The sequence below is a fragment of the Ambystoma mexicanum genome, chromosome 9 (genome assembly GCF_040938575.1).
Source record: "Ambystoma mexicanum isolate Mex_15411 chromosome 9, UKY_AmexF1_1, whole genome shotgun sequence".
Classification (NCBI taxonomy): domain Eukaryota; kingdom Metazoa; phylum Chordata; class Amphibia; order Caudata; family Ambystomatidae; genus Ambystoma; species Ambystoma mexicanum.
The window spans coordinates 274,449,924-274,476,926 of record NC_090931.1 but is presented as its reverse complement, the minus strand read 5'-3'; the positions used below and the strand labels follow the sequence as shown (position 1 = coordinate 274,476,926).

The 27,003-nt window shown below is 45.1% G+C and overlaps 1 protein-coding gene across 9 annotated transcripts in view; it reads right to left on the bottom strand.

The window, feature by feature from the left end:
• Positions 1 to 27,003, bottom strand: part of NF1 (neurofibromin 1) — a 3,279,657-nt gene that overhangs the window by 2,039,847 nt on the left and 1,212,807 nt on the right. For all 9 annotated transcript variants that reach the window (XM_069614617.1, XM_069614618.1, XM_069614621.1 and 6 more), the window contains exons 18-19: positions 3,490 to 3,563; positions 3,283 to 3,366 (exon numbers count right to left, since the gene is read on the bottom strand). In XM_069614617.1, the coding sequence (XP_069470718.1) occupies positions 3,283 to 3,366; positions 3,490 to 3,563 (158 nt within the window). The remainder of the gene's footprint in view (positions 1 to 3,282; positions 3,367 to 3,489; positions 3,564 to 27,003) is intronic.

Genomic DNA, 27,003 nt, shown 5'->3' with positions numbered 1-27,003 from the left:
CCACTCTGTAGTCCAGGGACACATCTGAAAGCTGAGAAGGGCAGGTTCCTCTAGGATGTATTAAGACTAGTTTGTCCCACTAGTGTAAGGGCCGAAGCACTGCTCAGGGACTTCGGAGATGAGATAGTCAAACAGGGCTTCACAGGCCAGACAGCGGAAAGGATGCTGAGCCTCTTCAGGAGAAGGCTTCGGAACTTCAGTGAGCTATTGGATTCTTGGCTCCAATGATTATCTCAAGAAACCGCTGCAGAGGTCCTCCTCTTATCCGAAATCTGAGCTGAAAGCAAGTCCAAGCCCACCAATGGGAAGGGTCTGCACCATCTAAACAGCCAGTAGTTTGCCAACCCGGGACAACTATTGGTTTCACATTTTCCCCACACCTAAACTTTCTGGCACCAAGCAAGGGGAGTGAGACTACACAGTCCAAACGCCTTCCTGGTCGTGCCAGCACACACACACATCCCAAACCTGCGAAAGCAGCAGCTTTCCCTGGCTAGTGCATGACCTTAAAAGGAATATCCTGACAAGGCAAGAAGAAAATCAAACAATATGGCCAAAGAAGCAAGCAACAATCTCGTGGCACAGCCATTTTGGGGTACTAGCCATGTTTAGTAGCTATATGTGGTAAACGAGAATGTGCTGTGGTGAACCAGGAGGACTCAGACTACAATGGGTAATGGTGTAGGCCGTTTATTCAAATACAAATAAAAATGCCTAACTGGCCCCATCTCTATGAGGGAATTTCTCTGCCTTATAAACCAAAGACTATGGGTGCTTGTAGTCCAAAATAAAGAACACAGAGTCCGAATTCCTAGTTACTCACTGGCCTTACCACTTTAGAAAATCTAACTAAAAAGAATAGGACGCTTGCACAACAGTCTCAGAAAGGGCTTCTACCTGGCCCGGTTCTTAGGAGCACTCGCCATCAGTCTCTGAGTTTCTTTAGAATGTCTTTATACCATGCACAGTCTTCGTAGACAGTTTGTCAGTTAAAAGTATAAATGTCTTTTAGATGGGTTTCTCCTCTCCCCCTTCCCCTTTGGGAAGAGAAATTCTACTTCCTTATGTATTTCTCAGTTGTTTACCACTGGTTAAATTCCCCCCTCCTCCAGGATCACTTCAGCGTTTTACCAGTAGTTAAATCCCGCCATTATCACTTTGCATATAAACTTCTGTATCCCGCCTTTTGGCACTGGGACTCCGCATAGTCCTGCAGCTCTTTGGTAGAGTTATGGGTTCCTAGTCCAATTACTCTCATATTGATACATTTTCCGGTTTACCCAGCCTTGAAAGAAAACACACGAATCCCTTTCACTCCCTTGTTCACAGGACGTGTGTTCATATATTTCTTGAAGATTCTTTTACTGTGACCAGCTTCCCTATCCTTCATTTACATCTTTCTTTCACTTTGTTTCACTTGCGGCTCATGCCCACTCCACTCTTGCAGACTTTCATGCTTTTGGCAGCTTCTCCAGCCTTGATATGCAATATTCGCATCGCTTTCACTCTGTTTCCCTGGGTCTTGTGTCCATTCGAGTTTCCAAGCTTCTCGTACTGTGAACAGCTTTGGCTTTCTTTGACCCCAGAGTGCACCACCCTCGCTGGCATCCTGGCGTTCTGAACGCTTGCTTCCTTTTTCGCGCTCGTCTCGTTTCCACCTGCACTCGCATTGTGGAACTCGGGGACTCAAGCTCCTTTTTTCTCTGTGTCTCTGTGTTGGTTGCTGGGCACCCGGCCCACCACTGTTAACTAGAATGTTTGTTTTCCATCTTGGTTCTTTTCCTGACTGGAGCCTCTTGCCCGGTCAGTGTACCCACTTCATAGCCTCCATCTAGCAGGTCTCGATCCAGCTTCGCCACCGCTGCCGCACGGATTTCCATACCTTCGCTTCTCCAGAATGTATCCACAGAGGCTCCTCTCTGCGTATTATGGATTCTCCCTCCACCGCAGGAGTAGCTCATCGCATATGAGGTCTCTCTACATTCACAGTTCTGACTGTGTTTAAATACATCATCACAGTTGAAAAGGGTGCGTCGTCTTTATTTGACGGCAGCATTCAGATGTAATCCAGCATTACCTGAACAGGTGGAAGGAGGATCACTTATTTATAGTTCAAATCTGAGAACCAAAAGTTTTTAAGTCCCATGTAGGCAGATAACGTAGTCTGTTCAGGGAAATCCTCAATGGACTGGGAGTCCTTGTTCCCGAGAGGGGAGTCAATCCCAGTGAGGTCTCACTTGCCCAGACCCCCGGGAGGGTCTTGCGGAGGGGGCTCATCTCCCTAATCTCACAGGGGGTGGCTCCCCTCTGGGGATAAGGGATGAATTGGCCAGACTCGTCACAGTGCACACTAAAAATAATTCTCAAATGTTAACTATGTCCATCTTTAGACACATAAAAGTAACCAAAATTCCCAAGTGTAAAAAGCTAGGGTGATACAAAAGTATTCCCCATTGCGCTGCACAGTTTTGCCATGTTAAAAAATACAGGAGTGAAAAACGTAAACAGTAGTACTGATAGTCTGAAGGACTGATCAGTTTCCCCAGAACAATGAGCAAAAGGCAAGCGAAGTGGAGCTGAAGGTTTTACTACCTTTCAAAATGTCAGAACAGGTTTAAAAACAGAGCAAAAAGAATGGGGATGCAGAGTGACTATGGAGGGAAAGTTGCAAAAAGAGAAATCTTTCCCAACACTTACTGAGCTATGTCACAAGCTTTTAAATGCACATTAGGTCAGTGTGCCACATTGGGAACGCCACTAACAAAAACGCTTGTTGTGGCATTCACCTTTAACTAACAATAGAGTCGAGTCGGGGGCGGGTATAAAGATGGTGTTAGTGGAAGGGGTAAATTCCCCCTGCGCAATTAAAAAGAAAAAAGGGGGGAATGCCTCTTGCAGCGTTCATTCCAAGTGGTATCCATACACCCAATTTCTAACATGGAACAATTCTATTAGAACGATAAATAATGGGTCGAGATGCAGCATTTATGTCAACAAAATGAACTATTCTGCAGGAATAAAGTACACATTACAATAATAGTTCTAGAGTACTAGCCATTCTTGTATACTGTATAATTCTGAAGGTCCAACTTTCCTGGTCCAGTGCCAAAGTGAACCATTTAATATTCAAGTTAGAAACATATTATAATATGGCATTCAATGGAAACCAAACACTTCAAATGTTAAAAGGAGGCTTTAGATTTCTATAACCGTCAATGTCAAACGTTTCTTGTGGCAAAAGAAACAATTACACATACATGCACAGGTGCTTTTCTATCTTACCTGACCATCATCCAATTTAGTTTTTGGTAAATTAAGAATATGTTTTGTACTGTGTTCCCACTTTGCATGTGTGTCTTCCCAAGCCTGAAATGTGGAATCATATGTTAATTTCAGCTATTAGTTGAAGCAAAAGTACTTTGTCTGCTTCACAATGAAAAAACATTTCCAGATACAAATTATAATTTGTATGTTGTAGGTATAACTCACTTCAGTGTTCCCTGGAGTAGGATTTTCTATTCGCCTAAGTAAAGCCATCACTCGCTTTTGAAGTGCTGCCCTACCTAGGAAGAAGACCAAAAAATAATGCAAATTTCCATATATAACTAAGCATTCACATTTTGACAAGGCAAAAAAAACAATATATTTGCTGTTAACCTGCATCAAACATGGGTTCTATCCTGCATAAACATATTTGTCAGCCTCTCAAATTGAGTCTTTGTTGAGGTAGTTGTTGTACAATACTCTGCTGATGGTTCTACAGACACTAACCCCAAGGAAGGGGGGGCTAACGCACGTGACAAGAAAGGAAAGCAAAACCTATGTTGGTAAGAAATGTGAACAGATCTACAAGGATTAAAACCTTCATGTAGCAGCATATTTGATAGGAATAGGGAAGTGAGAACAAGAAAACCACAAGACCTAGCAATCAGGCAAGCAACTATGAGCTTGCACAGTTAAGTAAAGTGTGCTAAAGATACACCCCACATGTTCTATGTAATAGGTGTTCTACTTGCTGGTCAGCACCTGGGATATAGAGGTAGGCAATAGGAGAAAAAGGGAAGACAACCGGTCAACCAGCAGACAAAAAAGAGCCAATAAATCCCTGTTCCCTCCATTGCCTTCAATGGGACACCCTTATTTTTGAAGGGAAGTAAAAGCCTTCAGCTTCACTTCACATTTTCCCATTGTTATGAGAAACTGACTAGACCCAAGAATGCCAGTACAGAGGAACATTGTTTCTCGTTTGGAAGTCCTATATTTTGTCAGTGCAGTGGGGATACATTGTATCCCCTTAACTTTTGATCAAGGGTTTTTGATTTATTTGTATATGTACCCATGACAAGCTGGCGGAAGCAGTAACATTTGTACTGTTATTTTACTTGTTCACTTTCCCTTTTATCGTAAATGTTAAGAAACATTTCTCTTTTGGCAATTTTCCCTCCATAGCTCTGCGGCCCCCTTATCTTTTTGTTTTTTTAACTTGTCCTGACTTTTTACAGTTAAGTGAAGCCTTCAGCTTCACTCCCACGAACTTCTGCTCATTTGTTATGGGGACACTGATCAGTCCATCAGACTATCAGTATTGGGAAACTAGGTTTCCCTTTTTGACTTACTTTTTGTAACTTTTTAACATTGCACACAGCATCTTACACTGCAGTGCAATAGGGATACTTCTGAATCAACCTAGTCTTTGACACTTCGAATTTTTGGTTACTTATATATGTGCCTAAAGACAAGCTGGTGATGGCAAATATATTGTTACCATTTTTGTGTTATTTCTAGTGTGCATATTTGTGTTTACCTTGTATGGCTGCGAAATGTGGCTAGTATCCTAAAATGGCCACACCGTGGGATTTTCGCTTGTTCTTTGGCCATTTTGTTGTCTGGCCTTCCTGTCTTGGCAGGTCAGAAAATCAATATAAGTTCAGGCACATACTTTTGCGGGCTAGTGATGCCCTTGCGTGTGCATGGCTCAGAAGGCAGAAGCGACAATCTGGTCCCATTGCACATTCCCGGGAGGAATGCAGTGGCAACGTGCGCGCCTTGGAAGGAAGACGACACAAAGCAACACGGGTTCGATCCCCTGGTCCGCGCTTAGAAACCTCTGGGTGTTTAAGCGCATTATAAATACGCAACTAAAACAAAAAAACAATTACGCATCCAAAAAACAAAATTCCTGTAACAGCGCCTCGATGCCTGTGGGCTGTGTGAGCGCTTTAAAAATGTAAAATAAATTAAATTCCCAGAGCCAGAGTATAGGTGTGGGACATGAGTGAAACCAATAGTTGTCCCTGATGGGACAACTACTGGCTGTTTGAATGGTGCAGATCCTTACCATTGGTGGGCTTGGACTTGCCTCCAGGATGGATTTTGCGTAAGAAGAGGACTCCTGCAGCCATTTCTTCAGATTAGCATTGGAGCGAAGAATCCTGTGTAGAAGAACAGCCGACTGAAGAGTTGAAGATGACTCCTGGAGAGGCCCAGCATTCCTTCCTGCATCTGGCCCGGTGAATCCCTGTTGGACTACCTTATCTGAGAAGGCCCGGTGTGGTGCTTTAACACTGGACTGGTGAGACCAACCAGTCTACATGTTCGAGGATCCAGCCGTCCTGAGCCTTGGGAATGGTCCCTGGACCACCCAGTGTTCTAACCAGCTCTCGAGTGGGCTACCTCACTAGAATAGTTTGTTTTGTGTTTGCAATTGGAACTTCGGTGATCGCCAGCTTGTGGTGTACATCGTCTTCCTGCCCAATTTCAGACTCCCAGCTTCAAGGGATCCCGCTCTGCAAGGTCCTCAACCGTGATTGTGTGGGGTGGCAGTCGCTAGAGCTCACCCCCACCCCCCCAGCCTATGAAGTGTCCTGAAGAGGTCTGCATCAGTGCTTTCTGCTTTTTCTCCATTGCCAAGGATTGCACTCTGCTCCTGAAAAGGAAGAAGCACTGTGCCCGCAGCTCCTGGGATCCTCTCAGCAGACCCAACGGCGGGAAAACCAACCTCCAGCAGCGCCCAGTAGACCCTTCCAGTCATCTGGGAAAATCGGAGACAGGGGGTTAAATAAACAAAAAGCATGCGTCTCCACATGTCCTCCCATAGGATAACATTGAGAACAAGCCTTTTTATCTCCTTCCATTTCACTGCTTTTTGGTTGTTGCACCTGAGCAGTGTAACCTGAAAGATAAGAACACATTTTTACTTATCAGTAACTTTGTTGCATCCCTTCTTTTGAACAATCAGCAACATAAGTACTTTACCTGCATCAGATGCATTCTGGGGAGAAGCATTGTGACTTTTAGGCAGAAGGTCCCAACTTTTCATAGGGATTGGACTTCTAAAGCTAGGGCATATTTCATGTGACTTGGTTGCTGCAAGAGTAGATTTCCTTTTTGAGTGAAATTCTCTCCATCTGTGAGCCCCCCAGCACTTTTTGCTCGACTCTTGGTTTTCATTCAATTCTCCTCAGTGGGAATCTTTTTCCACACCCATTCATTCTTTCACTCTGTACTTTAAAATGGTTCCAATCTCTTTTTGGGTGCATTTTAATGGAGTTATGCTTTCCTTCATCTTTTCTGGCATCTATATTTTATTATTGCAGCATACAGCACTTTGTGTGCAGTGTTGCTGGGAGGTACTTGACCTCTGCCTTTTTTAATTTTCCCAGTGATAACATGTTATCAGGGCTGGGGGGCACACTTTTGTCCCATCTGTATTTTATTTTGTGAGATCAGCACTCCCCCCACCTTATGTGGAGTGCTGAGGGGAAACATTGTCTCCCTTTTCTCACTGTTTCAGTAACTTTTAGTTCCGGTTACAAGTTCATCTGACAGACTGGTGGCAGTGCCCCTTTTTGCATGTCTTTATGTGAATGTTTACCGAAGGCCATCTTGGCAGCTGCGGTAGGGGAAACAGGGGTCACATTTTTGCCTAAAATGGATGTACTTTTCTAAGCCCTGCTCATGATGAGCTGCTCTTACTTGAGCCTTCTTCGACCTGCCTCAGTGGGGCAGGTCATGATGGGTCTTTTGTCTTTGGCAGGCTTCCCTTGGAAAGACCGCAAAGGCTTGGAGTGCCTGAAAGGACAGGAAGTGGGGGAGGTAACCAAAACTCCCCAGTGTGCATACCTATAACCGGTGTGAACTGGGAGGCTGGCTGTCCCCCCTGGACATCAACCCCCCCAGTTTTGCATGAAAGGCCTGTCTGGTGATTGGTGGGCTCAGCCCAGTTTTATTGTATAAAAGGAGAGAGTCCTGGAGCTGAATCTCAAAGTCGACCACTGGACTGAAGATCCGAAGAGGAATTCATAGAAGGGCGTCCCAGCAACTTCCAAGCAACTGTCAGAGCAGTGGAGTGCCTGCTGCAGACCAGAACCAAATTCTGAGCAACAGGGAAGATCACTTGAAGATTACTTCCTCCCCTGGACTGATGGGCCTAACCAGTCTAAAGACCACCTGCACTTTGCACCGTCCCACAAAGAACTGCGACCCTCCCAGGCTGCAAACTCCCAATACACTGGGACCTGTGCAGTTTTGCAGTGCAACATCTTCTGAAGCACGGTTTCGGCTAAAACATGGAGGGCATTCTTCGGTGCCTGCATTGACTCTTTTCTACTCCTAGACATCCCCTGAGCTGGGTCGTGGACCAAGAACTAAAGAGAAATTTACTGGAAAATAACAGTCACTGACACAAAGCCTGTGAGGTGCTCCAATGCACCAGTGCCACGAAGAGCCACTGCTGGGCGTCCGGCTGCCCGGGGACAACTGTCACCTCACCTTGGGGAATATCCTGCTGCACCAAGTCGTTCATCGAAAAGGTACTGTCCAGAATCTAGGTACTTATCTTGGTCTTGCTACCTTGTTCTTGTGTTCTTTGAGGGCTGCAGTTCAGCTGTTACTTGCACCCCACACCCCTAGGACAACCCAAGTCCCATTTGGGTGAACAACTAACTTGTCAAGCTCACTGTTGCTTACCTGCGTCTTTCGTCCTTAGCCCCTGCTCACTGGATTCCCCCGGTACCCGCTTGACTCAGACTCACCTAGTATAGGGTTAGACGTTTAAAGATTGGTTAAGCAGGGGTTAAATGAAGTTGCAAGAGTTGATCTAAAGTTTGCTTATTGGTGGCATTAGTTTCTCTCACTTTGTGTTGCTTTACATTGATTTAAACTGTGCTACCCTTTAATTCTACTGTGACATTACAGTGTGAATAGTACTTACCTGATTTACTTCTAAAGCCTTAGTGTATATAAAATCACTATTTTCATATAAGTTCTAGTGTGTCAGTGTTTCCTTGACTCTGCCATGTGCCTCACTACATCCCTTCTCCATCCTAGACCAAGCCTAGCTGCTCAGCCATTGCTACCACATCTGTGGGAAGTTCAGGCTAAACCAAAAGGGTACAACCCTGTCACCTAATGTGGACTTTTCCAAGTTTTGTCACAGACAGCAACTTTTGAAAAACGCCCTACAAGTTCCATCTTACTGCATCACTTACCTTCTTTTATTGATTTAAGCTATGGTGAGAGTATATATGTTTATTATTGAGCATTGTGCGATATTATCATCTGTTGGTCTTAATTTTTAGTATGTGTTTGAATCCTAGAATAAATATATTTTTGCACATTCCTGTCGTATTTTTTGTATTTTATTTATAACATGCCAAAGGCCCCTGAGCAGAGAGGCGCACAAAAACAATCACCAACATACAAACGGAATAAGTACAACAGACATAACATAATAAGCAAATCCAGCAAAAACCGCTTAAGGTTTGTCCCAATGATCAGATTTACATTAAATGTCAGGCAGAGCAAACAAACCATGAGGCCAATTTAGTGAAGAAGTGAGTCTTGAGAGCGCTCGAAGAGTGGCAGCGAGCGTTTTTATCTTAATTGTGGGTTGGAGATTATTCAAGAGAAAAGGAGCTGTTGAGCCCAATCTCCCAGCTCTGTCGAGTTTGGCACGTGGGGTGATCAGCAGGTTGGTGTTCCTGGACCGCAGTGAGCGAGGGCTGGATTTACAGGGCAGTCTGGCTTTCAAGTAGGAGGGGCACTCCCATACAGATACTTGTGGGCAATAATAGTGATCCAGAAAGCAAGGCGCTCCCTTCAATGGAAGCCAGTGAAGAGCAGGATGCGCCTTACTGATGTGGTCACTACGCTTAAGTTGATTTAACAATCCTAAAACGCACTATTCTGCAGCGTCTGCAGTTTAAGTAAATTGTCTTGGGAGGTGTCATGTAAAAGGCAACCACAATGGCCAATTTTTGACCCAACAATGGCTCGCGCAGGTGAGCACAATTCTCTTTAGAGATAAAGGGGTGAATACGGCAAAGCAATTTTAGATAGTAAGACATTGCGAGTTGGTTTGAGCTTTTTCACATTTAGGGTGGTGTCAAGGTAGACCCCTAAGGTTTTAACTTTGGCTGCCACCGGAATGGCACAGCCAGCAAATCGTAAACGGTTTAAACTCTTGAGGAAGTCTACCTAGACTGTATTGTGTGCCAGCAATAAGAAGCTGTGTTTTCGGCATCACAGAGCGTCAGCCCATTAAAAACGATCCAACTTTGGATGGGGTCATACATCTTTTAATGTTAGTAGCACCCTGCTTGCAACCTCCTGGCAGCGGAAAGAATACCTGTGTATCGTTGGCATAGTCAGTATAAAGAACACCGAGATCATCCAGAATGTCGAAGAGGGGTTTAATGAACAAGTTGTAAAGAGGAGGGGACAAACAAGATACTTGAGGCACTCCACATTCCAGATTAACTGGAGTGGCTGAAGCAGATTCACTAAAGACTCTAGCTGTGCATTCAGACAAAAAGGAATGAACCCAGCTTGCAGCTCAGATGAAAAGTTGGTTGAAGAACACAACCTATCACTCAATGTGTTGTGGTCGACCAGGTTAAATGCTGCAGAGTGGACAGAGTATGAGCAAGGCCAACCTACCCATGTCCCGGATCTGTAGCATGCTAGACCTAAGGTCTAACAGGGTGGTGTCCATGCCATGTACGGCCCTGAATACGGACTACCTACAGCCAAGTCATTGTGCCTTTCAAGATAAAGCTTAACCTGTAAATAGGCAACCATATCAATGATCTTTAATAGAAAAGGCACATTGGTTATGGGCCAATAATTGGTGGCCACATTGGCATCCAGGGACTTTTTTTTCTTCTTAATTAGCGGGGGGATCCAAGCCTGTTTGTTAAATGACTGTATTTCGGCCGAACTAAAGGAGGTGTTGATAAACTTGGTGATAGCGGCAACCAAAGTACAGAGGCACTCCTTTACAATAGCTCCAGGACAAGAATCCCGTCTGCAGAGCGTAGGCTTAATTTTAATAGAATTAATAATGCAGACAATCTCTTGTTTTGTGACCGTGAAAAATGTAAACGATGGAGAGTCAAAGGGAGGACTCCCTACAGAAATAAGTGCTTGTTTTTTGGGAAAATCTGCTTAAGGATGCAAATCATATTCATAAGAGCCTCCTGTATAGAAGTACATCAACCAAACCTCATCCTTAGAGATGAAATCAAGCAGTTTCACATCCAGGGTTTTAAATTCTCCTTAGAGTGCAAATTTACACATCTAATACGTGACTCAGTGTTCTTTCTCGGCTGCAATTAACGTAATATTTTTTGGGATTATTGCTAGCTAACTCTCCATATCATTAGCAGATATAGATCCAAGCCAGATTTTATGGAATTTGTTCTTCTCGGATCGCAATTAATATAACTCTGGTGTAAACCAGAATTAATTTAGTGGTAGTACACATCTTGTAATCTCTTAATGAGATATTACAAATTGCTGAGGATGGTGTCTGATGGTAATGACCTGAGAGGTCTTGAGATGAGGAAAGTGAAGCAAGCCCTTTAGAAGAGAATCCTTATTGACTTAGCGCAGGTTCCGTCTAGTTACCATAATGCGGGGAGGATGTATTCGGGTCTGGACTTGGCACGACAAATTTAATAAAACAATGATCTGACCAAGGACAAGGTGAAATGACAAGGTCATTAATAGTCATGCAGTGTGTGCAGACCCAGTCCAGAATGTGACCTTCTCTATAAGTGGGGATGTGATTGTTAGGAGGTTTAGCAAAAGTCTTATCTGTGATAAGACTTTAGAAAGCCAACCTTGGATGAACAGGGGGACACCCCTTAGGTTTAGCCTGAACTAACAAAAGGATTGGTAGCAATGGCTGAACAGCCTGGTTTAATTTAGGAGGGATGAGGGCTCCAGTGGGGCACAGTACTCGGAGCATACATTTAGTTCAAGGAAACACTTACAGACTAGAAGTTGCATAATAAGCATTTATTTTATAAACACTAAAGCTTGTAACTTAAGTAAGGTAAGTACTATCACACAGTAGCATTAAACCCAGAATATATAAGCAATAGCAGAAGGATAAAGAATACTTTTGGAACACTTTTCAAGTAACACTAACAAGGTAGAAACTTCGCAAACGGGTATCTAAACTTGTAATCCAACGTGAATACTTAGTAACCCCTGCTTAACAAATCTTATGAAGTTCAGCCCTATTCTCAGAGTCAAGGGGGCACTGGGAATCCAGTAACCAAGGGCAAAAGAAGAAAAGCAGGCAAGCAGCAAAAAAGGTAGTCTATGAAGAGTTAAGTAGCAGAAGATTTCTTTGGAAAAGAGCACAATGGGTTGTCCATCCCAATGTAGCTCAATGTAGGCCTGGGAGGGGATGCAACAGCTTAACTTCAACCCTCTGAAACACAGGAACAACAAAGCAGGTCCCAGGTAAGTACTAGGTGCTGAACAGTACCCTATCAGTGAAGAAGCTTGTGCAGCAGGACGATCTACAAAGAGGCAAAATCGAAGAAAAGAACTTGCAATGGATCTGATGGTTGCTCTCGAATAGTTGGAAGCCCAGCAGAAGATCTACACAGAATTGGCGCCTTTTTCAAGGCTTGGGTGAATGACAGTTGGCATGCGGTAGACCTTGCTCCGGTTCCCGGTCCTCGTCTCAGCTGAGGGGACTTTCAGAAGCAGAATGCAGTCTCCGGAGTTCCAGGAGGATGCCTGCAAACTTTCAGACGAAACCACACTTTGGGTAACAGTGAGACACAAAATGGCATAGGACCGAATTTATTGGCGAATTGTGGGCTGTGTAGGTTGCAGCTCTTCAAGGGAGGGTGCAAAATGCAGTTCCCCCTTATGACTGGTTAGACCCACCAGTCCAAGGAAGGAAGTAGTCCGCTTCTGGGCTTCCCCGGCACTCAGAGGTTGATGTTGGGACAGCAACAGTTATTCAGACGCCTCTGCGGATGTCGTCCTTCCTCTTCGGATCGTCTGTCTATTGGCCTACTGAGTTTCAGGGAAAAGCTCTGTCTTTTATGCAGGAAAACTGGCTGAGCCCACCAATCATGCAATCATACAAACCTAGGGGGTGGCTGTCCAATGGGGACAGCCAGCCTCTCAGCACAAACTGGTTCCAGGCAGGCACACTGCAGGACAAAGACCAGGGGAGTTTTGGTTACCTCCGCCACTTCCTGTCGTCTAAGGCAGAGAGCCTTGTCAGGCTTTCCAAGGGAAGCCCAGCAAAGAAAAGACCAATCAAGACCTCCCCCACCCAGGCAGGTCGAAGAAGGCTAAAGTAAAAACAAGTCATCATGAACTGGGCTTAAAGTACAGCCATATTAGGTGAGGCTGCAGTGTTTGCTACGCTGGAAAGGGGAAGGAGAGCGAGAGAACGCCGATGGGTGCAGGCCATTCACTAAGCCATGCCCTCTAACCTACAACAGCTGACCCAGTGGCCCGCAGGTTGAAGCCCGCTGTAAGGGCACAGTGTTTGCCACGCTGGTGTTCACTGCTTAGGTGGTGATTGGCCTAACTACACCCGATTGAATGGGCCACCGAGCGAGGCTACTAATAGTGGGTAAGCTGCGGTGCGTGAAGTTCGCTGGTTGGATCTGTTCTCCTGGCAATGTAATATTGTTATCCACTGCCGTACCATTGCAGTACAACACTGACTATTTTGGCAATGGCCATGGAGCAGGGCTGCGAGCGAGAGAACGAGCAGCCATTAATGGTTCATTGGCCCACTGTGCTCTTCCTGCATCTCTGTGTATTGTACTATTGGTATCCTCAAAACGATTGACTAAAAGAGCGAGGGATCTTTTCAAAATTCGTCGCAAACCTGATTCTAACGGTTGTACAGGGGTTGGGTGGGTCTGACTATGGATGCCCCTTAAGCCAGTTGGGCGTTCCTCTTCTTCAAAACTTGTATAAGATCTGTATTACCCGTTGAATTGACGCCCTGAGGATCTTTCAATTATTACTCCTGATTTATATTGATCCTTGTTTGCTCACACAGATTGACTCGATTTGGTGTTCTGGGAGCAGCAAAGCGCAGGCTGGATATTGGGTTTTACCCTGGACCTTGAACTGACTGGAGCATTGACTTGCAGGGTGCAGGCTCCTCCCCTGTATTTTAATCATTATTATTCTTTTCCGTGGACATCCATCTGGCACACAAGTATTGTTTTTATTTGTTTATAAGTGGTTTTTATTAGAAGTGTTTTAAGTAGAGTTTGTTTTATTGAATTGTAGCGTTTTACTTATCGCACTGGTTTGAAACTAACCAAACTAGGTCACTTTACTTGCTAAATTGTGTATATCATTATTGCCATTATTGTCATTATGACAAAACGTAAGGCAGTCCGGTCAATTTCACCTGGAGGGAAAAATAAAAGGGCACATAAATTGCTCGAACCTCTCAAAGATGTGAATATCTTCATCATAGAAATCAAGGGCTTATTATAGGACATCGAATGCCCCTAAAAAAGAAGGTAATGAAGCCGTCACAAAGAAGGCAGCAGCGCCTAATTGTGTGGCAATAATTGCGGACATTGAAATTCTTTCTGAAAGTGCCGCCCCCATCCTCAACACATTTTACAAGCACAGGGCCACCTAAAAAACGGGAGAAGCCTCGAAGGATTATCTGGGGCCATTTGAGATTGGCCCTTTTGAAGGTCAGGAGGGGGTGGGGAGCGAGATTTTGTCCCTCCGGTTATAGGCCACGGGGAGTGGGGCCGTCAAGTAGTGATTGTATTACATTACCCCCACTAACAACTTATTTAATCTATCCAGTCCACACCACCCACTTAAGAGTGGAAATGTTTCAAACTCCCCAGAGGCTAGAGGGGGTGGGGGGGCCTGTTCACCCAAGACGAAAGATCATGTAGGGCATATTGAAATATTGGTTCCCCACGTCCAATCACTTCCAACTTTTAGAAGTGAAATCCCCTGAGGGGAACGTAATAATTGCAACTGACAAACAGCTGGCGGAAAAGCTTTTTCCAGAGCAGGGTATATGGGTCAAGGGGTTATTGGTGGTGGAATTGAAATGGAACTCAAACTGATTTTCCCCCTTGCAATAATCTGCTCATTGTTGAGCCAAAACCGGTGGGTGTTGATTTGATTTCACCAATGCACATGGAAGGACTCAGCTCTGCCCCGAAGGAAGTATTAAGGGGGAGCTGCGCCCTATTGTGAGAAGCTCATGGTGACAACAAGTAAGACAGACAAGTGCTCACAGTTCAAGGGTGTTTATTGAACAATGAAAGTTGTATGCAGGTTGGAAAAACACCTATTCTAAACCTATATCTAAGATGGACGCAAGTGTCGACCATCAAATGAAAAATAAGGCAGTCCTAGTAGCATCATGTGAAATAAAAGGGCCTATACTAAGAAAGACCTATTGCCAATCCTTAAGCTAATAAAAGAAAGAGTGTGGGATAGAGTTTTTAAAAGTGTTCTCAAATAATATGTCGTGATAAGGTAGCATGCGTCTTCCTTCCTCAAGTTTAGTGCACGGGCTAAGGTGGGAGCTTGGAGCACAGTACTGTCTCGGGCTTCCCCAGCACGAGACGACAGTTCCAATGACAGTTCTCAGGACTGTCCCATTTCCTTTCAAAGTCTCTTGCCTTCGGGGCCTAATGTGTTCAAACAACAAACACAAAAATTCCATTACCAAATGAAAATTTGTTCTCAATATTTGCTGGGTGATTGGTTCCCCCCCTTGGCTCCCCCTCTTCCGGGCTGACCTTTGTCAACTGTATTCCTTTACAACAGTTCAAATAGGGTGAGGACTTCACCCCCGGGTGTCCCTCTTCTGAGCGGACCCTTTCTTAATAGCAAAGCTTGGTGGATAGCTAGACTTCTTGGATCTCCCTCGTTTGGGCTCGGACCTCCCTCAACTTCCAGTACTTTGGGGACAGCTTCAACCCTGGATCTCCCTCGTCCAGGCTCAGATCCTTCTTTGGTCCTGTGACTCCCTCCTGCGGGTTCACAAAGGCTTTCTAACTTAGTTCAAATGTTCACAGGATTCACGTCCCTTTCTTACATTCACCATGCGGGATTCACTTGCCTTCCTTTTAGCCAACCTATGGATCAAATTCTTTCCATTGTATGGGGCTTTTGCTCGACCCTCATGTATTACCGAGTTTCTTTGGTGACCTTCCTATTGCCTTCTGGTGTTTCTCAATATGGGGCTCGCGTGGTGCCAGTTTCCCTCTTCAGCTGGTCTCCCCCTTAACCACGTTTTATATTCCATTCACAGTTCAGTGAAATATTTTCAAACTTGCCACTCTGCTATTTTCCTTCAACACAGCCCTGTGCTTATTGAGTCTCCCCTCGACTCACCGGCTGTGTTGCACCGCTTGGCTTTCGGCTTTCTCTGGAGTCAAGGACGGTACCACGGCCTCGGGAGCTTCCCTGCTCATCGGCATAAGCTTGCCCCGTGTACCAATGACATCTGCTGCAGGACACTTGAGCTATTGTTCGCGGTCTTAGGCTCTCTTCCATGAAGGTTTCACGAGCAGGGGATGAAAAGGGCAAGGTTACTTCTTTCCTCGCCACCTGCTCTATTCCTGCTGCCTTTCTCCTTCTTTTGAACAGCCTCGTCGTAGCAGTCTTATCGTGCTCTCTGCTGTACTCGTCTTCCTCCTACTGTACTCTCTTGCTCCACCCGTTATTCTTGTGGAGAAAAGGAAGGGGCGTCAGGTGTGTGTGATTTAAGTCAATTGCCTGACTTTGCTCGACCCTCGGATTGGGACATGTGAGGTACACAGGTTTAGCATTAGTCCATTGTTTATTGTGTGATGCAAAGGTGTTTGTGTCAGAAAAGGGGGTGCAGTGTTTTTGAATGTCCTACGTGAGGGGATAGAGAAAAAGAGGCGAAGGAAAGGGGATACCGTGTCTCACCTGTCAGTGTCCCACTCCTACCCCTCAAGGACCCCCTCTCCAAGTGATCCTCCCTCACTGGTCCACCCCCAGGAACTGGATACAATATCGATGGCTGTGGCATGGCCACTTGGATAATGGGTCCTAGAGGTTTAGACAGGGGGGTTTCTCAATTCTGAACTTGCTCGAGAAATTGGGGGAGACTACTAGGGAGATGCTCCAGATTATATTTAAGGATTTAGCTGCCATTAAAGAAAGGGTGGCAGCTTCATCCAGTGAAAGGAGCTGGGAGCCAAAAACATCTGTTGCTCAAACTACACTCAGTAAAGCCCCCCACACTAAAGCTGATCGGCAGCCCCCGTCCACCTTGCAGGGCCCAATCGCGCCACCCCCATACTCGAGACACATTGACTCCCCTGCCCCCCGCCTCCCAAACGGGAGAAGGGGTTTTGTTAGAATGGGCCTCGGTTTGGAATGGTCCAGTACTACCGTTGGCCCGTATCAGGTATGGACACGAGAAACCCCAAGCTGGGTCCCTGGAGCCTATGCCGATTCCCAGTTTGATTAGCAGTGGATTAGGCACTGCAAAAACTCCAATGTTGCTTTCAGGTCCCAATGCTTGCCCTGTGGGCAATATATAGGGGTATAGGGGTAGGCAATTGAATTTTCAGCAGACCACTGAGGCTCACATGATCATAAGGGTGCCTGGGTATTGGAAAGACAGAACCATAGGTGGGGTGGATACCCACGCCATGGGGTTTTGCACACTTGTGGGCCTCCAAGACAATTTGCTTATCCCTTGGAGACACTATACAACGTGGGCCACCTGTGAGGTGCTCTACAATCGCAGGAATCCCTCACTAATAAAGTGATCCACTTTTTAGAGTAGTATGGGGGTGCAAATCCATAATTAGGTGTGATATAGCGTGGTGTGAGGGGTCCCAAATGAGCCCTCAGGGCGATAAGATTGCGGTTTAGCTTAAAAGTGAATGGCTGCTTGATGGCCTACTGTCTATCGAAGCAAGAGCCTACCCCGCCCCACCCCATAGTTTCTAGAATTACACGTGGGTCAATGGCTGCGAGCAATAGGGACTGTGGTTAGGATACTATCCCCCTACCTGTGGTATGTTGCCTTCCTCCCACGGCACAGACATGCAACACCGTATAACATCCAGACCCATGTAGATCTTGAGGCAATAGATTGACATGATGTTAAGCCGCCCCAACCGCTCCAGCCCGAAAGAAGAGAGATTAGTATTAACTCCTGGAATACAGCAGGATTTAGGAAAACCCTGGGGGACCCGACCTGGTCTGACTTTATCGGGGGGCACAATATCATCTGCTTCCAGGAAACCTGGGATATGCAGCCAACCACCTTCCAGGGCTATGAGGCTTTTCATGTACTAGCCAGGAAGGGTCCTAAGGGGAAATCTGTTGGGGGTTTAGCCACTTGGATTAATACCACTCTAGACTACAATGCTGTGAATATAGAAACTGGCTCCATCGATCTTCAATGTATAACTTTGACAACTGTGGGTGTTAAGCTTGTCTCTCTCTTTAATGTGCATAATTGAGTAGCTAGGAAAACACCCAATGAATAATATCGGAATGGTTGGATACCTGCTGGAGTTAAGAATACAATGTGACAATATGGATCACCAAACCTTGCTGGTGGGCGATCTAAACCTTCAGGTTGAACCTCTAGTGGATTTTGAGGGAGTGCGATGACATCGACGAGGCCTGGGACATCCCGCCCTTAATACCACAAAAAAAGCATAGGGCACATCCTATGGCTCTTAGCCATGCTATTGCACTATTTGAAATGGGACTTGGCACGTGCAATGACCGCTTTAAAGACGACCAACCACCCAGACCAACATTTCAAGGACAAAATCGTTTCTCGTTTATTGATCATATTTTTCTTTCACTGAACATGTGGAGCAAAGTCCTTGGGTTGAAGGTCATGAATGTGCAGGGGAGTGACCACAAGACTCTGATGCTGAAATTAGTTAATGGGGAGGGACGGCCAGACAGAGAAAGGACTTCTAGGATGAGCCGGAGATCTTTGCACAGGGTCTTTCCAGGCAACATATAAAATGGATCGAGCTTAACCAATGGGAAGCAAAACCACGCATTTATGAGGCCATCATGCCAGCCCTAGAGCAACTCACAGACATGGTTCTGGAGGACCCAGGGATCCTCAAAGTATACGTTGACCTTGTCCACCTTGCCCAACAGTTTGTAACAAAATCTGGTAAAAATATAGAAAAACGTACCATAAAAACAAACCTGTGGTACGATAGGGAATGTAGGTGGGCAAAAAGTGGTGTACTGAAGTGTTTGGAAAAAGGAAAGGATGTGGATAAGTCACTGCTGAGATCCCAGAGGCTGACCTACAAGGCCCTAATAAAGTCAAAAAAATGAGGCCCATGTTCGGGCCGAATGGGATAAAATGTTTATCGCCGCTACCTCCGGCGACTGCCACACATTTTGGAGGTTAGTAAGTGGGTGGGAACACCAATGGTCAAGCAAGGGATTTGGTAACAGAGGTACCCGACAATGCCTGGATACAGCACTTTCAGGAACTATATAGTCTGGACCCAATAATACAGGACCTGGATGTTTCGCATGACTATTATGAGAGTGTGAATGGGCATGAACCAATACCACTGCGACTGGGGGAGGTTTGAAATGCCGTACTCTCACAGAAAGGAGGGAAGGCCCTGGGCCCCGATCTGTTTCCTGTTGATTTGTTTAGAGATGAGATCAGGGTTTGGGCTCCAATTTTGTGCCTCTTGATCAATGCCTGTTTGAAACAGAATAGGGTTCCTCCCTCTACTATTGTACCAATTTACAAAAAGGGAGGGCTCGATGACCCATCTAATTATAAGCCAATCCCCCGACTGGAAGGGGTGGGGAACATTTTTGCTAAAGCCTTACTAGCACATTTACAAGAGTGGGTGGACGGGAATGGTATTATTGACTATTTGCAGGCAGGGTTTTCTATGGTGGTGTTCCGGCTCTATTTCATTGTGCAAAAATACACAGTCCAGAGGGGGCAGAGGGTATATGTGGTGTTCGTCGTCCTCAGGATCATGTTTCATAGCGTTTCGAGAGCGACTTTGTGAACAGTTCCCGTCAGGAGGGGGGATTCCAGCTCCTCGTCAGATATTGATTCAGCTCTACTCTGATAACTCTGCCAAAGTACGTTGGGAACTGGGTGGGATGGACCTTACAGACCCCACTGCAGTAGCTAGGAGTCCGACAGGGATGTGTCGTTGCACCTTTATTTTTTCTGATATACATCAACGAGGTAGTCCGTCATGTAAAATTGAATTGTTTAGATCCCCCCGAAGTTAGGGCGAGAGACCTGCCCAATCCTGCTCTTTGTGGATTGCCGTTTGTTATTAATGTTCGTGAAGGGCCTCGAAATCACATTGGAGGCTTTCGTGACGACATGTAGAGTGGAGTCTTGAGATTAATATGGCCAAGACCAAAACCTGGATCTTTCGACCCAGACGTAAAAAGTTGATTCCAGTGTTGCTGACCATAAAGGGGTCACTACTCTAACAAGTACACAATTACGATTATCTGGGGGTTAGGCTCAATGATACTGAAGATTGGACCCCCCCTGCCCCCCCTCAGTTACTAAAATCCAGTTTGACCAAGGGAAGATATGGGGGAGGTAGAAGGTTTATTCGCATGGCCAGGGTGCCATCTCGCCTGCAATCAAGATGCTCTCGGCCCAGGCAAAACCAGCAGCCACTTATGGGGCAGAACTATGGGGCAACTCAATGTAATAAAGTGGGTCAGGCTGAGAGAGTGTCTGAGGAAGCTATTATGACTCACCAAAAGCGGCCACTCTGCTCCCATTTATTCTGATTTGCAGTGACCCAGGCCAAAGGTAAGGAGTCTCCTGACCCCCACCTCCCCAAACCCTGCAATTTAATATTGCAAAGGTGCTTAAAAGCACCATAGCGCACTCGGCGCGTGGTCCCTCTCCCCAGCCCACCCGCTTTCTGGTTCCCCTCTGCCCGCCTCCCAACACGCCCACTCCATCCGGATTGGTCCCCATATCCCACATCAAGGACATCCAAGGGCAGCCCTCTGCCCGGCAGCCCTGCGGCTAAGGACCCTGAGGCAAAGGACGGCCCCAAGATGTGTCTGCAGGTGTCAGCAGGGGAAGCCAATGAAGCCAGAAGTCAACAGTCACCAACAAAAACTGTTAGTGTGGCATGGGTGGGGTGTAGAGCAATTACTCTACTCCAAAGGCCCATGCCACTCTATCTTACCTTTCAAATTTGCGGATTGCCATAGCCTCACATCATGCATACTTACAGAGATTTATGACCACCATCCTAAATCTACTCAAGGCTGACTGAACTGTACATGTTGCCTGTATTACATACTAACCTAACTACTCGCCAATGTAAGCATATACCACCCCTAGATGGAATTCTTGACTTAGTCTGCTCCGCATCTAGACAGGATTGTTAACGTTAGCATGTACCACACCTAGATGGCCTTTCTGACAGAGTCCTCGCATATGGAGGGTGTCCAGTTGTGCACATGCCTTGAGAGAACCTTTCCCTGGGTGCCAGCGTATCACGGGTGAAGGGTTCTCGGGGTTAGTGTATACGGATCTAGATTCCTGAGAAGGGCTTCCCATCGACATGCCGTTGCCATCGACAGCCCCTGTCACTCTACCTTACCTTCCATAGCGTAGACTGCCATAGATTTCAAAAATACATACATAGGAAGACTTGTGACCAATGTAAATGGATTGTAAATGCTGCCTTGTGATGCATATGCTAGTGCCACACATGTAGGGAACTAAACTTTAGCTTGCGTCGCATCTAGACAGAAATGAGATTGTTAGCATGTGCCACACTGGTATGGAATTCTCAACTTTAGCATGAGTCGCATCTAGACAGAAATGGGATTGTTAGCATGTGCCACACTCGCATGGAATTCTGAACTTTAGCTGGCGCCGCACCTAGATAGAAATGTTATTCTTAACATGCACCACACTTCGAATTTTAAACTTTAGTTTGCGTTGCATTTGGATAGAAATGTAAATGTCAACATGTACCGCACCTAGATGGAATCCCATAATTGCAATGGACAGCAATGCCAACTAACCAACCAACTAACAAACGCAGCAATCCGCACAAACTTCACAACAATACAACAACAAAACAAACCACACAGACTTGCACAACAGCACACAACGACTACAGACCGTAAAACACCCCAAGCCCAGCATCACTGCTCTCTTGCACTTTTCCAGCTTTTTCCCACTAACCCACCCCCTCTCCTCCCCTTTTTCAGAGCCGCCAGAGCGCCAGGGGACCACTTCGGTGGTGATGGTGCGCGGTACAAATGTCCTTTAACATTAACATGATTTGGGATTAAGCCCAATCCAAGAAGAAGTTCAGTATCAGCCAGTGTTATTTTGACTTAGATTGTGGTTCACTACTGAATTACAGACTTTCCTGGAAGGGGTGTCCCACATTCTAGAATCGGAGAGTGGGAAGTCCCTACCCTGCGTTCCAGCATGTAAAAATAAAAACTTGTCTCATATGGGAATGGCCGACCTATGGTTCTACCCGCAGAGAAGCACTCAGAGCGACGTTGGCAAGGCCAAAAAAAGAGTGAGTCACGAACAAAAAGTGCACGTACTGATACATATTCAGAACAGCAATGCTAAGCTTGGTAGTGAAGTTTTGTCACAACACGGCAGTAGAGTCATATAGCTACCTTTGAGACGTTCACTCAGATGCAATACGTTCCGCCAGCACCCCTCAGCCACTCAAGCCTCTCACGCCTATCAGGCGTATCAGGCACTTCCATGGCACTTCATATGGGTGCGCACGCTCCCCCTTTAGTAGGACGGAGATTGCAGAGGGGGCGTGGCCTGCAAGAAAGAGTGACTAATGCACGTTAGTGTGCTGCTAGAACAGTATAAAGGGAGTACAGTCAGTATAATGAGCTGATGTCCATGAATAAGTACACTTCACTTATTTCCACAAGGTTCCAAGATGCTGAAATTCTCATCACTGCAACGCTGAAAAAGCTGTTCCTGCAGTCTGTACAGGCGTAAGACTGTTCAAACAAGTAAGTATTTCACTTTAAAATTAGTTGAGGGTCAAGGGACTTCAGAGAAGACACCATAGGAGGATTCCACAGGGGCCTGGGTGAACTGGATGAGTGGCCTCCCAATCACAGAAAACACTGAAATGCTATTCAGAAATCACACAGGTTTAAGGTATGTAAAATACCCCAGCCAACACACTACCTCAGCACAGAAGACTTCAAGATCTGCAGCCTAAAATCTGGTTGATAGATTCCTTTGTCAAGAAGATGGAAGACAGGACTTTGGAAGGACGATTGCAGAAGGGATCACGTAAGAAGGCTCCAGGCAAGAGTATCCTCATGGCTAGATGTGGCTCTGTGGATTTGGCACCTTTTCAGGAGCACATATCGATGGTTGGATTCTGTTGAGGGGACTTTTCGGACTAGAATTGTGCCTCTGGAGATCCAGCAGGATGCCCACTAAGTTTCAGCGAGATTCAGAATTCAGAAGACCTTGCACCGCACAACGGCTTGAGGTCCCAGGGTATTGGGGTATTGCAGTCCGAAAGGTCGCAGCACAGCGTAGGATGTTTCCAAATGCAGGTCTTGAGTCTAGTGGGTCTGACCAGGCTCTAAGTCGGGCCATAGTTTTCAGAGTCCCATGGTCGATTGGAAGGAAGGGCTACAGCAGACTCCGGTTACACAGCACGTTCTCTGGTCGCTGCAAATCATCTGAGCTGCAAATTCATCTTCCTCTTCCGTTTTGGTTCCAGTGGTTGACTACATCAGTTTCCAGGATCAGACTATTATGCAGGAACCCAGCCCATCAAACTGCCTTGCAACATTCAAACTTGGGGGGTTGGCAATCCTTTCAGGACAGCTAGGCAGTTTGAAATGGAATTTCGCACTCATGCTGGAAGACAAAGGGCTGCAGAGTGTTGGACTCCTCCCTCGCCTCCTGCCTTCACAGACACCATTGAGCTTGGCCGGGGAGTCCACATGTCTCCCGGCGAAGATACAAATCACACAAAGGACTTTCCCGCCCTGGATGTCAGGGGAAGGAATAAGGAACACTAAAATGGTGAAAAAACAAGACCGGAGGCTTTTTGGTAAAATGAGCACCCATGGGTGCACAAACAGCCTGCGGTAAAGGTGCACCGAATTAATAAAAAGGTATCACTACCACCAGCCATTAAAGGTAAGCTTGTCCCTGTAACAGAATTGTTAGAGTTTTAGTTTTAAAGGGGATACATTGCATATCCCCAGCACTCCACATAAGGTGGGTTGTGCTGGTCTCATCAAATAACATGTAAAAAGGGATCCAAAGATCCTTTCTACCCTTGGGAACTGTAGTTCTCACAAGGTTAGTCAGAGAAAGTAAAAAGGGGAGCCCCTATGGCAACCCAGTAACAACAGGCACTTATTGCCAAAAAGTTGTCAAAGAGGATAACTTTCAAAAGACACTATGGCGAGTCTAAAAAATGACGCCCATAAAAAGAGTAAAAGACTGAGTGTAGAAACAGATTTGCACTCACTGAAGAACAGGGAAAAATAATCTACTAGTCCAGCAAAAGGTTCTGGGGTTGACACAGATCAGGAAGATGTATCATTATTATGAAAGCCTTACCCAACAACTACCTTGATTGAGTTTTGACTAAACTCAGAGCCCCCCTGTTCACTATAATTAGGTTGGCCTCCTAAAATCGTTCCCCCATAGTGTATTTCAGATTTTTTTTTATTTTTTTTATTTTATTGATATATGGTTGTACAATTGACAACCTTTTATCAAGTTAAAACAGATTAGAAACTTTTCCTTAGATTTTAAGTAACTGTCAAATTTCCTGTCACGGTTTTTTCACACGTGGATAGCTGCTTCTGTATAGTGATGGAGAATTTGACTACATCAAGAGATACTGATGTTTTTTCGCATGATTGAAGCATTTTCCACCATAGTTCTCTTGATTTGTATCCGTATTTGTTAATGATGGGAATCATGTGAACGGTTCTTTGTGGTGATAGAGCTGGGCAAATCATGAATAGATGATACAGATTCTCTGATGACTCAGGGTCTTGACAAAGTCTGCAATTCAGAGGGGTATCGTGGTTTCGTGGCCAGGCAGTTTCTCGTGTTTTAATTAGATTGAGCCGGAATCTAAAAAATTGAACTCTGAAATACCAGTGCGGAAACAGTCTTAGATATCTTGGTAAGGAATTTGGTCTTTTGCTGTCCTCCCACTGTTTCCCATAGGCCTTGCATGTTAACCATTCATTTTCGGTTCTGAACCAGTCATAGGAGTACAGTTTTTTTTTTTACTTTGTCCGGGTTGTTGATTAGAGTATCCATTTGTTCTCCTGTAGCATCAAGTAGACGTCGACATTCTGTTTGCCACTCGCTCAGAGTTGGATCAAATTCTTCCATGAGAGCTTTTTTTAGGCACTTAAATCCGCCTTTAGGATTTAGCTGCATGCATTTTCTATAGAATGATAACATCTTCCATTCGACAATCGCTAGCATGGAGGTTAGGCCTAGCTCTCTACGGATTTCCTGTATTGGAGTGCCTTTAGGAAGGCGAAGTATGTTTTTCCAAAAGTGGCCTTGTAGAACTGCCCAATTTTTGGCTTTAAAATTGAATGATGTTTCGGCGCCATAGGTAAGGATCGGAATTACCTTCGCTTTGTAGAATTTAATAATTGGAATCAGACTGAAGCCACAGTATCGTTTCAGGATAATTTTGCCTAGACCCGTCAGGTTCAGAACTTTTTTTCTTAGTGTTTGGAGCCGCGCAGCATCGATTCTGCTTGTTAACACAAACTCCTAGATATTTAAAGGATTGAACTACGGGGATTTTTATTCCAAGTAGAGACCAGTGCATTGTTTTAGTTTGTAACTGGCTCCTCTGAACACCAAAAGGTAGTATGGCCAATTTTTGTGGATTAATTGTAAGTCCATTGGTTTCCACATACTGTTGTAGGGGGTTTAATTGTCTTTGAAGACCGATTGAAGTTTGGTCTATGAGGACCACATCATCAGCATATAATAGGCGACTCACTTGGGTGTTTGCTATTGAAGGGGGAAAACATCTCATGTTTTTAGCTGCAGCATCCATGTCAGAAATGAAAAGGTTGAATATTTCAGAGGCCATTGGGCAGCCTTGTTTGATGCCTTTGTTGGTTGGAATTGGCTCGGTTAATAGATCAGTTTTATTCAACCGAACACGGAGAGTAGTATGATGGTGAAATTCTTTAATGGGGTCTATGATTGAAACAGGACAGCCCCATTTTTCTAGTTTGGTCCATAGCTTTTGGCGTGAAATGCTATCAAACGCTTGAGTTAAGTCAACAAAAGCTATGTGCATTTTCAGATCTTTTCTTCTCTCTGTGCGGCTTTTCAACAGATTTAGAATAAATATGTTAAGGGATGTCCCAATACCTTGAACAAAACCTGATTGCCATGGTTCGAAATGGCCTGATGTAGTTGTCCAATTTCGCAAAGCTCGAAGTACAAGTGTGCCAAATACTTTGCCCATGGAATCTAGCAGCGCTATGGGGCGATAATTGGATGGAATCTGTCGGTTGCCCTTTTTGTGAATGGGTACGATTATCGCTTCCTTCCAAGAGGTAGGAATTTTTTGAGTTGATGTAATATAGTCGAACAGAATTGATAGAAGTTTCGCCCATTCTTCTGGATTTTCTTTAAGGGCAGCATTGCTGATTCCATCAGGGCCATGTGCATTGGATTTTGACAACTTCAAAATTACATTCTCGATGGTACTCACTGAGGTGTCTATTAAATGCCATTTCTCATTGACTTGTGCGGATGGCATATCTTCTTGTTCGTGACTGAACAGAGCCTTGAAATGAGAGATCCAAGCTGCAGGGTGTATAGGCGTTATCAGGGAATTTTGATCTGTTTGTAATTGATTTAACTGTTTCCACATTTCTGCAGTGTTTGATGACTGTATGGTGCGCAGCATTTTCTCTGCATCATTGCGATCCAGTATCTTTTTATGTCGTTTTAGCCAATTCCGATACTGCTGACGCAGGAATTTTCTTCCTGTTACGGCTAGTGCAGAGTTGTCGCCCTTTAGGGTGTTTAGGCTTTTCCTCAGTGTTTTTTTTTTTAAGGATGATTTGATGGTCAAAGGAGTGCCGATGTGTACTGGGGTTCAAATAGGAACATTTGGATTTTATCTCGTAAGTTTTGAATAAACTGAGATAGTTCAAAGGTTCTGTCTCTCGAAGAATACAGACAATTTACAAGAGTGGTTGTGTTTTCAGTCAAAGATTTCAGAAATCCATTTTTATCAATCCCTTAAGCCAACAATGACGGACCATATTATTTTGACCTTCTAGAACATAGTATTAAAAATACAAATGCATACTGTTAAGGGTGTCGAAAGAGGAAGCGGACACAAAGGTGGCATGGTTTTGGTTATAGACCTTTATTTATATAAGAAAAAGGTCCTTGCTATCTCTAACTTCTAAGACGGGTTTCCCTGCTTCAAAACAGAATGTCAGTCAACTGAAACTCCACTATCCTGTGTCACAATCGACTTCTATCCCTCACACTACAACTAAAAGGCAAACTAACAGAAAGGACCCTCTTCTCTTCAAGGAGAATGGCGCCCTTCTCCTGCTTCTTGGATAATGTACAAAAGAACGCTCTCCAACAGCAGAAATATCAGGGGGAATGCCTCCCCTCCCCTGGTGTCCTCAACTCAACTCTCA